At 37.6% G+C, this 14978-nt stretch overlaps 1 protein-coding gene across 1 annotated transcript; it reads left to right on the top strand.

The window, feature by feature from the left end:
• Positions 1–620: 620 nt before the first annotated feature.
• LOC146697182 (sterile alpha motif domain-containing protein 3) lies at positions 621–8877 on the top strand. Its single transcript, XM_085475742.1, has 7 exons — positions 621–874; positions 2270–2406; positions 3256–3350; positions 5455–6528; positions 6628–6783; positions 7240–7329; positions 7725–8877. Exons 4-7 carry the CDS (start codon positions 5881–5883, stop codon positions 8010–8012), a joined length of 1182 nt encoding a protein of 393 aa, XP_085331868.1. The 5' UTR covers positions 621–874; positions 2270–2406; positions 3256–3350; positions 5455–5880; the 3' UTR covers positions 8013–8877.
• The last annotated feature ends 6101 nt before the right edge of the window (positions 8878–14978 follow it).

Below are 14978 nucleotides of genomic sequence, written 5' to 3'. Positions count from 1 at the left end.
TTCTACAAAAAGACAGAAGCGTGATGGTAAAGTAGAAGGAGATAACACTGGGCTCTGCACGAGCACCTGGACAGACAGCATGCTAACACTAAGTTGGCCATACCTAAATACTAAGGGAAAGACCACATGTGTGGCCTTATTATTATAGGAATTTATCAGTGGTGAGGTTCGCCAGAGAGAACCCAATGAGAACTGATAAGAGAAATGAAAAGGAATCAAATTGATAAGTGATAATGGTGATGAAATTATAATTACTAAATTCTTATAAATTCCCATCCCTACATGTAGTACAAGTCTTAATACTGATAGGGAGTGGGTCAAGTTCAATATGGGCAGAGTCCGATTTTTGACTTGACAGTTCATTTTTGTTGTGTACAATTTTCCAAAATTTCACCCATTGCTGATATGCTTGTAGGTGATAATCGAAGATCTATATACAATACAGTGCAAATACCCACTCCAAATACACTAGTAAGAGTTTACTACTACACTCTAAAAAAACGATTCATGGGGTTAGTAAGTAAAGCTTAAAATCAATAGCTTTTTCTGCATAAAAAATTAAGTTTGTTGCATGTACACATTGTAATCAGTTGATAATTTAATTTAATGAGTTGGTCGAAATGAAAATAAAGAAAACAGTCTTAGCTCAGTAATATATCGATTTTGAACAGACATTTCTGTGTTAACTTAACATGAAAGTGTATTCAGTTAATACAACTTAAAAATCTCGTAAGCGTCCTTTAAAAGCTGAGTACAAGGCTGACTTGCCCGGACATGCTGCTCTCAGACCACTGATCGAGAGAAACGGAGGCAAAGAGAGAAAGCGGAGAAGCGCCATTTTGTACGGAACGTTATCAAACGTTAAAGCTTTGTGGTGAGTACAATTTTTTGCCTTGTTTTATTCACAGCAGCTAATAACTCTAACTCTAACTTTAACTCTATCAACACGCACTGCAAGAAATCCTTTTTACACAACACTAAACTCTTCCTCGGCGAGTGGTGGTGATAAGCTAGTAACGTTACACTTCTGGCTAACTTGTGAAGTAATTCGACCGTAACATTAGTCTTTGTTAAGTTTTGTTTTACGGTGGCAGCCAAATGGTGTTAATTGACACTGAGCTTCTGTAGCAGTAGTTTTAACTCTGCAAAGACAGGGTAATACACGTTTTTCTTCTTTCTACTTTGAAATCGTTGCAGCGTTGATGAAGGTTTGACCAGCAAAAGGCTGGACCGTTTTACATTCATGACTAAACAAATGTAGGTTACTGAGTATACATTCGGTTTAACATCGATGCATTTTGATGTTTAAGTCCTAGAGTTATTTTTATGTGAGATTGAAGTTTGTTAATTGAGCCCTAGCTGAAGAACAGCCTGTGTCAAAGTTCAGTCAAAAAACGCGGGCGAGGAAGCGAACGCCATGTTGTAGAAACGCCACAGGAAAGATCTTAAGTAACATTCATAAACTAGTTGTTTTAATGACATTACATTGAGTGTGCATTAGCACATAAAATATAATTTTGCTCTTTTGGGTGTTAACTGCAGATACATAAGCGCAGTTGTATCACTTAAGAAAAAATATCTTTGATTTGGAAACATAAAGCAACTTTTAGGAGAAACTCAACACTAAAAATAATATACATAGTTTTAACTTTTAATGTCATAAGGATTTCCTGTGAGATAATGATTAGACTAAAGACTATAGTTAAAAAAGCGTGAATATTGATTGCGTGTAGTTCGCCAATTTCTTTGCAGTAGTTTACAAGCATTTTTCTTGTTTTTCATCTTGAATATTCAAAAACAATGAATTAAAATTTACTGTAATGCTGATGTAGCACAAGTTGTTTGTACTACAGCCTTCTGAATCACCCAAGTTAAAGTAATTTAAACTGTTTGTTTTTAAAATGAAGTGGATCTGTAAAATTTGCAAATTTGAAACACCAAGAAAGACAGATCTCTTAAAGCATTATAGATTAAGACATGGTCATGGTGGAGAATTTCACCCTTGTCTTTATTGGGAGTGTTATTGCTCATTTAAAACATGGGGCAGCCTGCGAACCCATCTGTCAAGAACTCACTCGACCCGTGAGTCAGTGACACTGTCCACTGTACTGTCATTTAAATGTCCATGTTGTTCTTTAAACACTATCTCCACAGAAAGAGAATACTTTGAGCATATTGGTCGTCATTTAAAGAAACAGGAAACTGTGTCTTGTGTTTTTGAAAATTGTCCTTTCAAAACAAACATTCATGGAACATTTGCCTCTCATAGGAGCCGGAAACACACTCCTCATACACTTGATGACTTCAAGCCTGAGCTTTTGCAGAGGTGTGTCAATCCTCTAAATGCAGGGGATGATCCTGTGGATGAAGACGATACTGAAGGTGCAGTGAGTGAAGACCCTGAAGGTAATGAAATAAGAGAATTGCCGAATTTAATAGAAAAACATGTAGCCCACGTGCTGCTTAAGTTGGAAAGCATATTCAATGTACCACAACGGTGTATTGATGAGTTAGTTGAAGAGCTACACTTTATCTCCTCATCAGCTTCAGGTCCTATTTTAAAAGAGATTTTACAGTCATGCTTAAAAAAGCATAATTGTGAAGTTGATGATTTGATCATCTCTGAGATGGTAACAGACCTATGTGAGTGCAACCCAATTACATTAGCCCTAGGGCATAATGGTCCTCTTTCCACCTCCTACAAAAGAAGAGAATATTTCAAGGAGCATTTTTCCGTGGTGGAACCCATAGAATATATGCTCAGTGCCAGGGAGAAGAGAAGTTTTCAATATGTACCTATTTTGAAGTCTTTGCATGAGGTTTTGAAGAAAAAAGAGATCCAGGATTTGCTCACATCTAGTAATGAAGCAGACAGCAGTTCCGAAAGTCAATACAAATCATTTCAGGATGGCACACATTTTAAAAACAATACATTGCTGTCAGAAAACAATCCAGCTATTTCTCTTATTCTGTATGTGGATGATTTTGAAGTGTGTAATCCACTTGGCACTTCAAGAAAAAAGCACAAAATTACTGCTGTGTATTGGGTTTTAGCAAATGTGCCACCATTGCTCAGATCATCACTAACATCGATATACCTTGCCATTCTCTGCAAGGCTGATGATATCAAAAAGTTTGGCTATAGTGCTGTGTTTGAGCCAATGCTAAAAGATCTTGCCAGCCTTGAAGAAGAAGGACTTTACATTCCTTCATTAGACATTCGAGTCAAAGGTACTGTGTATTGTGTTGTTGCAGATAACCTTGGCGCCCACTCTATCGGAGGATTTGTGGAGAGCTTCTCAAGTACACACGTCTGCAGGTTCTGTCTTGGAGAAAGATCCCAATTCCAAGTAAGTGAAGTTAGAACTGGAGCATTTAAGCCTAGGACAATACAAGAGCACAAGGCTCATGTTCAGACAGCACAGGGACATAATCATTGTTATGGAGTAAAGAGACAGTGCCCACTGACTGAAAGACTAAAACATTTTGATGTTTTATCTGGCTACCCACCTGATTTGCTCCACGACCTCTTTGAAGGTATTGTACCTTTCGAGTTAGCACTGTGCTTAAATGCCTTAATCAAAAAAAAATATTTCGCACTTGATGAACTAAATAAATTGATCAAAGAGTTCCCATACAGATGGGCAGATAAATCTGATTCACCACAAGCAGTTCCACTGGCTTTTGCTACAAGAAAGACTGTCGCTGGAAATGCCCATGAGAATTGGGCTTTGCTTCGCCTCCTTCCCCTGATAGTTGGAGAAAGAATACCAGAGAGTGAACCAACGTGGCTGGTCATCCTGAACCTGAAGGACATAGTTGAACTTGTCCTTTCTCCTGTGCATACAGACCTAACTATTTGTTTCCTTGAAAGCAAGATTTCTGAGCATCGACACAGATTCCTGGAGACTTTCCCTCAGGAAAGACTTATTCCAAAGCATCATTTTCTAGAGCACTACCCACAGCTAATAAAGGCTTTTGGTCCCCTTGTATCTCTTTGGACTATGCGCTTTGAAGCTAAACACAGCTTTTTCAAGCGTGTGGTCAGGCATACCCACAGCTTCCGAAACATTCTGTTGTCTCTTGCAGTGAAGCATCAGTTCATGGTTGCACACCATCTACATGGTGGTGCAGTTGTTCCACCATCTCTGCAGGCAACAAAACTGTCAATAGTGGATTTGACTGTGCTGAGGGAAGACATAAAAAAAGCACTGCAAGTAAAATTCCCCAGCGAGTCGTTTGTCCAGATGGCAACTACAGTGTGTTGCAGTGGCACCAGTTACTCCACTGGAATGATCTTGGCACATGGCTCAACAGGTTGCCTTCCAGATTTTGTGGAGTTGATTCAGATAGCTGTTGTCAACGGAAAGGTTTGCTTTATTGTGAAATGTTTAAATGCATGGTATATTGAACATCTTAGAAGCTATGAACTCGAAAACACAAGAAGTGTTAAGGTGATTGAGCTGAGTGAGTTGTCTGACATCTTCCCAATGGCAGCATACACTGTTGCAGGGAAGCGTATTGTTACCCAGAAGCGTTACATTTATGTCCATGTGTAGTGGTCATTAACAGTTTCTCATTTGTTTGACTTTACACACCAGGCAGTTCTGGGATAAAATGCATAACCAAAAATACTCTTTATAGGTGAGGTCATGATTTCATGAAGAAAACAAAAAGGCTGTTTACATTAACGTATGTATCTCAAACTTAAGTTAATCATTTTCACCTGGCCTTGCACCATCTGATGTGTGAAAGATTTGATTTGCTGGCTAATATGTTTACCTTGTATAAGTGTTTTGTTTTTTACAGTTCAAGTGAGAATGTTATATCTACCATCAGACATTGGACAATAATAATAATAAAAAAGCCTGGAACGCCTTTTAATCTCAGATCATGCCATTTCTTAGAGCAAAAAGAGATGAATCTCTTGACTCCCACTAGTATGCAGAAACAAAAAAGTAAATCTGAGTAGTAGTTGTAAATATGACTGGCATATAACTGAAAATGTTATGGTTGTAGCTTTTATGTGACATGTGACATTACTTTCAGCTACTGTAATTTTGTGATCTTTGTAGTTTTGCATTTATTACATTATGCTTCAATGGAAAAATGGAAAATATTAAGAAGATGAAAAAAGACTCCTGTTATTTTCCATAGAAATAAATGTTTCAAACATTTAGTCAAACTAAAAGCAGGTATATAAATGGGCACTCAGTTTCGCAGTAGTCAATTTTGACAAAAAGCATATATAAAATGTCACAGTGTAATGTGAAAGCTAATGATTAGAGACGTAATCACTACCTTAGTTCCTTTCTGCATGCAAGCTAATATCTCAAAGGTGATGAAAAGTCCTTAGCTTATCAAAGGTAATATTTACCTCTGATACTTAATGTCTTAAGGTTGACACTGGATGTATTCTATAAATCAAACTGAAGCGTGTGGTTTCTCTTACAGACGCTCCAATGTCTCATCAAACCAAACTTAGGATCGTTCTTCAGGACCATGACATTCGCAAACTTGACTTACCTCATGGCCTCCCTGGGACTGTGGGTGAACTTGAGTCCATTGTAAGAGAGACATTTGGGCTTCAAGGGAATTTTACTTTGCATTACAAGGATGCTGATTTTGGAGAGGAATATTTCAGTCTTACCTCAACAAGTGACATCAAGGACAAGGACACAATAAAAGTGGTTAACATTGTTGAACCTCCCACATTTACTCTGAACTTAACTGAAGTGAACACTTCCTTTGAAAGTGAATCAGAAACCTCCATCTATAGCTCAGCAACCTCAGTCAGTACTTCAGTGACCGCCGTCGGTCCTCCCCAAAGCAGTTGCTCATCCGGATCCCAGGATACACTGATTCTATCATCACCTGAACATGGGATTCAGCGATCACAGCGGTGGCCGGCTGAATTTCCTGTACCTTGCTTTGCCTATGACAGAGCTTTTGCTTGCCTCAGGAAATGAAGCTTTCAAGAAGGATGGAATTCCACTCAACTTTACCTCAATCCTTCCAGACATCCTTGAGAGACTGGCTGAAAGCGTCTTTCAGTATGTTGCCTACCCAACAAGCGCACAGTTTGTGGATGTTGCTGAGGCGCTGATTCAGAAGCATCCTTGCCTTAAAGAACCAGGGTCATATAATGGATGCTATGGATGGCAACAGAGACTAAAATATAAAATGGGCAACTATAGAACCAAGTTGAGAGGGCTCGGATGCCCTGAACTTGATGTGAACTCTCTCAGAAAGAAGCGACTACATGAGAAAGCACCTGCAAAGAATGTCAAAAAGCCAAAAAAGTCAGAAGTGAACTATTTACCTCCTCACCCACAAGGAGAAACGGAAGAAAGTTTGGAATATGGAAGAGTGGAGCTCCTCAGTGAAGTGAGGAAGAGGGACAACTGTCAGATCATCAGTGACAAAATGGCGAAGACATTCTCCATTCGCAGGCAGGAAGTTGTCAATCAAGCACCAAAAATCAATGACCTGAAAGAAAGATGGCCTGCTCTTTTTGATGCAGTTCAGGTAAATATTTTTCCATAAGATAATTTGCAGTATGTATTCTTTTAAAGTAAATTGTATACATTAACATGTTGTGCCTATTTGTGCCTTTTTTTTATACAGATAAACCAAGAATTCAGAAGGATCACCACTGTTAACCTGGAGACAACATTCATGGCAAAGCTGGACCAGTACTCTCAGAAAATAATGTCCTTGCTGTCCTCAAGAGGAGGGGCTGCAAAAATGCGCATTCGGCGCATCCAGAACATGCTGCTAGAGGTATGAATGAATGAAATGTAGTTTATTTCAAATAGGATAATCCACTTTTTTTTTTTCCAATAGGTGATATTGAGTCTTAAAAGGTAGCTGTTTACAACTCAACTATGTCAAATTATTGTTTAGAGCTTGAGGCACAAATATCAATTAAAACTATAAATACTTAATAATAAAACAAATTATAGGTGATGTGGATCATGATTGGCAGAGTAATTTGCAAGATTTTCCAGTTTTTCTATTTGTTACCTGGATTTTTCAAGTTCATGAATTGATCATTTCAGAGAAATGGCTCTTTGAAATGATCAATTCATTACTTTGATTATCACTGGAAATCTATAATTGGTACAGTTCAGGCCATATAAAGTCAATCCTTTTTTATTTTTTATTTTTTTTTGGATGTAATTATCAAAAACCCATCCTCCTCGAAGAGCAGTTCGACATTCTTTTTCTTATTCACAGGACGATTCTGTGGAGAGAAGGCGAGAGGTCGCTATCCGTGGCTTAGTGGTGTATCTCAGGGAAAAGGAGGAGGATCTCTTCAAAGAGCAGGTAAATCAGACATGACTATACTTTGTATTAGAGGTACGATCTAATCTATTATTAATTGATTTCTAAATTAATCGGCAACTATTTTGATAATTGATTGATCGGTTTAAGTAATTATTTTAGAAAAAGAAGTCCAAATTCTCTGGTTTCAGCTTCATAAATGTGAATGGTTTGGGGTTTCTTTACTCCTCTATGACAGCAAACTGAATATGTTTGACATTTGAGGTCATCATATTGGGCTCTGAGAAACATTGACATTTTTCACCATTTTCTGACATTTTCTGGACCAAACAACTAATCAGATAATCGAGAAAATTGTTAGTTGCAGCCCTATTTTGTGTTACTCTCATGTATAAGTATGATTACTTAAAACATTTATATTGATTCTGACCTACCAGGATGGTGGCGGGGATATTACCAATGAAGTGATGAAGATTGTAACCAGAGGTGCCACAACGTCTGATCCAGCCAGCGCACAGATCATACTTGAAGGAACAGAAGTCCTAGCAGACCTGGATGTACCCAGAGCCTGTGCCTTGCTAATGGGGCTGATATATGCACTCAACCTCAGCTACCCAAAAGAACTGAAAAACACTTTTGAAGTGTTTCAAAAGATATTCCTCGAGCTGGATGATCTGAAAGCCAGTCCTAAGGTAATGTCACTAAAAAGTAAACTGTTGTACTAAAAAATGTGAAGAGTGAGGCTATCCTCAAATTAAACGGGAAATGTTCCACTGTTGTTTGCAATGTGTTGTGTTACATACTGTACAGTAGGCAGTAGGTGTAAAGTTGAGCGTTGAGCATTAAGTACACCTAGTTCAAAATAATGCACTTTAAAAGGATAGCTCGGGTCTTTTGAAGTGAGGCTGTATATGAGGTACATATGTATTGTGAGTGTATTACACACAGTAGATGGCAGTCAGTAAGCTCCACCTACGGAGAAGCAGACGGGGCCACCGGCACGCAAGATGAGCCTCCATCCTAATAAAACTGATGTCAGTTTTAAATGTACATTATATCAAGAATATGTTTACTGCTTTATTTTGCTATCAGACAGCCTTTTCTGTGGGGAAAGAGAAGTTCTACTGCTTGTTGTTTCAATCGCTCTGGCCCACCAGCGTCCATGGACAAAAACAGCAATTTTACCTGACAGCACACAGGAGTTGCTGGTCTCCTGCTGCCTTGATCAGTAAGTGTAATTGTGTTATTTGGTGACTTTGGTGTTAGTTCGGGTTAGTTCAGATTTACCAAAGTCACACAAACAAACTGAGCCTATCGTGCGTGTCGGTGGCAGGAATGTGGTGACTGCTGTCTACTGTGTGTAATATACTCACAATGTACTTCATACTTAAAAAAAACCTAAACTATCACTTTAACACAAACAAACTTGAATCAGAGCATGACTGTCAAAATGTTCAGTCTTTTTGAGACAGATTTACAGGGGTGTTTTATGTCATTTATTTTATGGAGGCAACAATTTTGTCTGCTATTGAAATGTCAATGAGTCTGGAATGGTGGACTGGTGTTCTAATAAACAGTTTGATCATAAAACTGGAATTTCAATGTGTAATTTATTGTATAATTGTAAGTTATAAGTTATTGTAAGTTATTAGTACTCAAAAAAATTAAGGTAACAATTTGCATGGATATTTCTGAGTAGAATAAAAGTAAAAAAATAAGTTTTAATAACTAAATGGAGTAATTTTTAAACAATTAAAATTAAGTTGGTTCAACTTAATTAAGCTTGTAGAGGACAAAGCAAATCATGTTGTTTGTACGTAAGGAACAGAGTTTGCCTAACTAGAGAACTCTTGTGGCATTTACGCTATAGTGGCTAAGCTGAAGTAACTTAAAAAGATCCATGCAAATTGTTACCTTAATTTTTTTAAGTTAAGCCAGCAGATCTTTTTTTAGAGTGTAGGTTTGAACCTAGTAGTAAATACTGCTGTACAGTTGTGTTAATATTATTGTTGCTTTTCTTGAAATTATAAGTTTAATAACAATAGTAACACTAATACTAGTATTACTACTACTAATAGTAGTAGTAATAATAATACATGTTGTTTGGTGTCACCTTTAAAAAATATATCAAATAATCACAAAAATATATGATTTTAAACTGTGTAATAGAGTGCAGTTGATGTAGGCGAAGTGGTAGTGAGTTCCAGAGACAAGGTGCACAGCTTAAGGGTCTGACACCTTTGGTTTTAAGTCTTAAATGAGGAGCAGTCAGGAGTGCAGCTGAGGCTGAGTGCAGAGTTATGGAAGTGCCAAGTCACTGAGAGTTTTGAGGATCAGAATCAGAATCTTGTATTAGGGGAAGCTCATGAACTGGATGAGTATATATGTAATATGGATGTGATGTGGTGGACTTTTTTGGTGTGAGACCAGAGAAATGGCGTTACCATGAACCAAAACTTTGTGTGCTGTACTGACCAAAAGAAGGTGTTGTCTAAAGATATTACATAGGTGGAGGATTGCTGAACATTAGATGTTATTGGTGTGGGTGGTAAAGGAGAAGATATGTGCCAAGATGACTCAAAGACTTTTGACACTGGCAGAAGTTTAGACTCAGACAAACAAAAACTCAGACAAGGCAGAAAAAAAAGGTATTCTGGAAAGTGTCTGTTCCAGAATACTTCCAGAAAATAGTTTCGATTTAAAGTTGTTTAGCATTAGCTGATTGATTGTTATTCAGCAGTGATGGCCTGTAGGCAGCTGGTGAAGATAAAACAGAAAAAAGAGGTATTGGCTTCTGAGGAAATAGAGGAAACACAAAGATGCGTATTGTCAGCATAGAAATGAAACTATATTCCAAAATGGTGGGAAATTAAGAGCAAGAAGCTAACTTATATAGTAGGGGTCCCAGTCCTAATCCCTGAGCGACACAATGTGTGACTGAGGTGGTTGTAAAACAGAAAGTCTTACCTTGATCAGTTTCCTGTCAGAAAGGTAGGATGTTGATGCCAATGCTGCCTAGTCACTCTAACAGAAAGGGATGGGCCGGGGAGGAAGGAGGCATCAGAGTATGCTTTCCTAATTTTTCACTCTGTTCCAGAGTTTAAGGGCACAAATGGTAAACGGTGTATTTTGCTCTGTGAGGAATGCTGGATATCTGTTTGGCAGTGGAGCATCTAAGAGTGTGGGTCTTTTTGAGAAGCTCAGCAGAAAGAGCACAGCAGTAATTCAGTCTACTTGAAAGTTTTTTAGATTCCTGGTGAGTCAGTAAAAGGTCATATCTTGGCGATGTTCCTAAAATAGAAGAATTTAAATACCAGTGTGTGTGTGTGCAATTCAATCCAAGTTCTGAAAATTCAACCAAGTTGCAACTATTAAGCAATTTAAAGATGTTAAATAGTATATTCACGACTGTCAAACTTTAGTCATATGTCTTTTGAGAACTGTGACTGAACATGTCATAGTACATTTTAGAGTTCTGGTCATAGTCTTTTGTTTTTAATAGAAGTTTCATTAGTCATATAAATAAGCTTAACAAGCACTTGTGATTATAAATATGTTGGCTGATCTTCACATCAAAATGTCAAAAAACTTGTCAAACCCTCAGGCAGCTGGCATTGACAACATAAATGTAAAAGGGAGAAACCATTTGTATATCACTAGATATAGTTACCACTTATGAAATATCCTTTTATAACTGTATGACACGGTGTGACATGCTGTCTAATCACTTGGACTTCTTGACAGTTAGTGAGACACGTAATTGAAACACATTAAATGAGACACGTTTGAAACAGCCCTCAACCGTTTAGACAGAAGCACACAAAAAAAATCTCTGGGTCACTGACATTAAACTGTAATTTAACAATCTATAGTTAACTAATTAAATAATTGTTTAAAAGTTTTTTACTTTATTTTGTTAGTGTGAGTTAAATCAACAATCCAATTTTTTTAAAGGTACACGAGAGATAGAGACATTGTCACAATTCATTTTTAGACTGTTCAGTAAAGCAATCATGACAGTCATCACACAGCAGGTTGCATGAAAATCCACTGTGAGAAATTGTTTGTGTAGACATCAACGAATAACGATGAAAGAACAAAGTCACCGCTGTTACTTTCTGTTTTTGTACCTGCACCTGTACGCAAACTGCACAATGACTTCAAATGCAACCAACCTGTTTTAGAGGATTTTTGTTAAAAATTAAACAAAAATTATCATCTGTTGGTCGTTACATTCATGAGCCCATAGGTGCATTTAAGAGGTGGTTGATGATGAATATAATATGGCTATTTACAGGCAGCAGTATTACTGTCTGACATGTGGAGAATGATGAAAGCTTTGCTTGATGTCTCTCTCTGAAATCTCTTTATGACAATCTGCAGCTATTGTTGTCACTGATGATGAGAAGTGTAATGAGAGAAGAGAGAATCAGAGTCAGGCAAAGATGTGTTATGCACTTGACTTAATTTGAACATGGTCTGTCCCCTGCTTCAGTAATAAAAAGCTGAAATCATCTTGTAGGTGGCATCAGTGCATTTTCCAGTTACCTCGGTTACTAGCTGAACCTCACTTCAGAAGTTTCAGAAGTGAGGATGGTGGCTAGAAGTCGCATCAGTTGCACTTCTAAGCAGGGATCATTAAATTAGTGTTGTAGTTGCGTGTGGTCTTGGATAATTTGCTGAAGGCATGCAGTGTTATGGCTATAAAAATGCAGGTAAATCCTATTTGACAAATGGGGCATAGCAGGCACAATGTGACATTGGCATCACCACAGTTAAGACATCTTCTCACAGCTTAAGCCATGCTCTAAATATGAAATCTTAACTAAATCTCTCAGCTTATCTGATAGTAGACACTTCAGGGAAAGTGCTGTAGCTATGAGTTTTCATCCCCACTGTCACTGATTTGTTAGGGCCACCTTCACTGCTGACAGTGAAACTCTCCTCCTCCTCTCCTCTCCTTTCCTTTCCTTTCCTTTCCTCTCCTCTCTTCTCCTCTCCTCTCCTCTCCTCTCCTCTGAGTTGTCTTTCTCTTTCTCTCCATCCTCCCATAACTTTTCCTCTCTCCTTTTCATCCATATTACCATGGTCTACTGCTCCCCATCTCCTGTGAGGATTAGCAGGCTAAACACAGGGAGAGGCTCAGTAGCATATGGGAGTCGCCCCCTCCTCAGATAGTAAATTCATCCATGATTGAGGGGAGTAATGCCAGGCTCCTACTGGGCAAGCAGGAGTTTCATGGCACCATATCAAGCAAAATGACCTTAAACTGACATTAAAGCGACCTTGAGCGGAATTTAGTGTGTCAGCGCTCTTGCTGGAACATGATGATAAGGCTCCAGATTAACAGTTGAGACTTGGGGGGGGGGGCACACAATTTTCCAGCAATACAGGAGATTATAGAAGAGGAGATGCAAGATGCACATGTGCTCAAGCACACATTCACATGCATGGTAAAGATAACGCTGTTTGGTCAGCAACAGCAGCAGCAACAACATCTATTTTCATGTGATTTAGTCGGCGTAAAAGTATATTCTATTTGTCATTGGCAGGCCATTAGGCTAGGGTGAAGAATGAAGGTAAAACCTGGAGAAAGATGGTTTAATCTTCCTAATGCAAAAGCACTATTAGGGTCTTCCCTCAACATCTCAGTTGAGGCCAGAAGTTAAACTTCATCTTTTTCGCATTAACAATACACAAGACATCATCAATGAGGAAAATTCCAATATTTCTGTTGTTATATTTAAAAAAAGAGATTGTTCAGAAGTTTGATATTTTGACTCTACCATTCAGGAAGGTGATTTTCTCTTTTTAGCTTTAAATTCTTTCCCCATTATGCTAACCTGGTTGCTTGATTACTACAGCCACATTGCGAGCCACTATTTAAATCATATAAGGGTCTCAGAATCGTAAACTCACTACCCTAAATCCATTTTTTCTAAATCAGTCACTCTTTTCCCAAAATCTTAGACAGTTTCCACCTAGTTAGACACAATTTGCAGATCTCATTAACTCTTATCAATTACCAAACCACATTTTACTATTGCGCACATGTGATGCATAATGGTAACCACAAGTGGCAATTACAGCACAGATGCCATTGCTTGTACAAAACGACTCAAAATTATTCACAGTTGTTGCTGATGATGTAATCAAACCAGTTTAAGGCAGTTCAGAGTGCACAGGCTGCTCAGGTAAGTTGAAATGAAAACTTAGGACTACAATTTATGAAGTTTTAAAGTAAAGCAACCAGTAAATACACACTAAAAACACAAAATCCCACTGTGGTAATCAAAAGCATAAAAAGTGTCCTAAAGAAATGTAGTGAAAAATCCACTAATTTGGCAACATTTTAAACCATTTCCATCTAGTTAAACACTATTTTAGATCTAATTTATTCTTATTTGCATAAATATTGCATGCATAGACAAACGCAATTGTCAGAACACAATTATACCACATATGTCATTTCTATAAATGTGAAATTCTTCACTCTACTTGCTAATGATGTATTTTAACCAAACGAAAAACAGTTCAGATTTCACAGCAAGCAAGTATGAGATGAAAGTTGATCCATGGAAACAATCTTGGAGGCAAAGAAAGAACAATATGTAAGAAGTTGTGGTGGAAGAGGGAGAGGAGCACTATTTTACATGAGATTTAAGCAGCTGTGATAGATCATATTCATGTACATGAAAAGACAACCAAATCAGATAGAAAGAAACATGAATATTTCTTATTCCCTCCTATAGTAAATGTTCACATTTTAGGTTTTAGACTTAAAATAGGCCATTTCCACTTTTTCCTCATAAAACATGCGATGTTTCTTCGATTTACTGTTTTTCACAATTGCTAAAACATTTCTTGAGCTCTGTAAACTGTAAACACAAAACCCATTTCAAACTTTTTGGCAAAACCACCCATGGCATCAAAACTGTTTCATCTGTGCACAAAACAACACAATAGCTTCGGTTCATGCACGCAACCAGTTACAGTACTACTCAGCGCTCATTACACACTACAAAAAAAAAAGAAATTGAAAACAAAGTGTTCATGATATGTAACTGAAGTCTCTCCAACCTCATGTGAGCATTTTGCAATTCTAAAGAAATTGCAGAAATGTAAATTAAAAACAGAAATGGGCTTCCCACCACCACAACTAGCAGCATCCTTTATATTTACAAGGTGATGGAGTGAGACAGCAGTAAACAGTAAAGAGTCAGGATTATGGCAGCAAAAGGGGATTTACACAGACTGGGTTCAGTTTTTCCTGCTTCCCTAATTCAAATGAGAAAAAGAAACAAAACAAAACAAAACATACACTATATGTTCCTATTTTATGTGTATTGTCTATCTCATAAGACTTAAATGTCTCATATAGTCATTATGAAAGTAACCAGTTTGATCTTTTTTTTCTCAGACAAAACAATTCATGAGAAATATGGATTAATTAAGCATTTTTAAAAATGCATTGTTGGTATCAACCTTCAGCTGGCCGCTGTGCACTCTGAAGTTGCATTTATCAGTTTAAAAAACATTTTGAATCCTTGTATTTAAGAAAAAAGAAAAAAAGTCAGGAAATGTGCATTAATTGTGTTTCACTTCTGTGAAATGTGGTTAGCATAACAATGGTATCACTGAATAGTGGGGGATAATGTGCTATAAGTTTTTCAAATTAACAACAACAACAC

This window comes from Copadichromis virginalis, linkage group LG12 (genome assembly GCF_057382275.1).
Source record: "Copadichromis virginalis isolate Kocher_CV1m ecotype Utaka linkage group LG12, C_Virginalis_male_GT1.1, whole genome shotgun sequence".
NCBI lineage: Eukaryota > Metazoa > Chordata > Actinopteri > Cichliformes > Cichlidae > Copadichromis > Copadichromis virginalis.
Note: the sequence above shows the minus strand (reverse complement) of the source record. Positions and strands in the feature narration are given on the sequence as shown.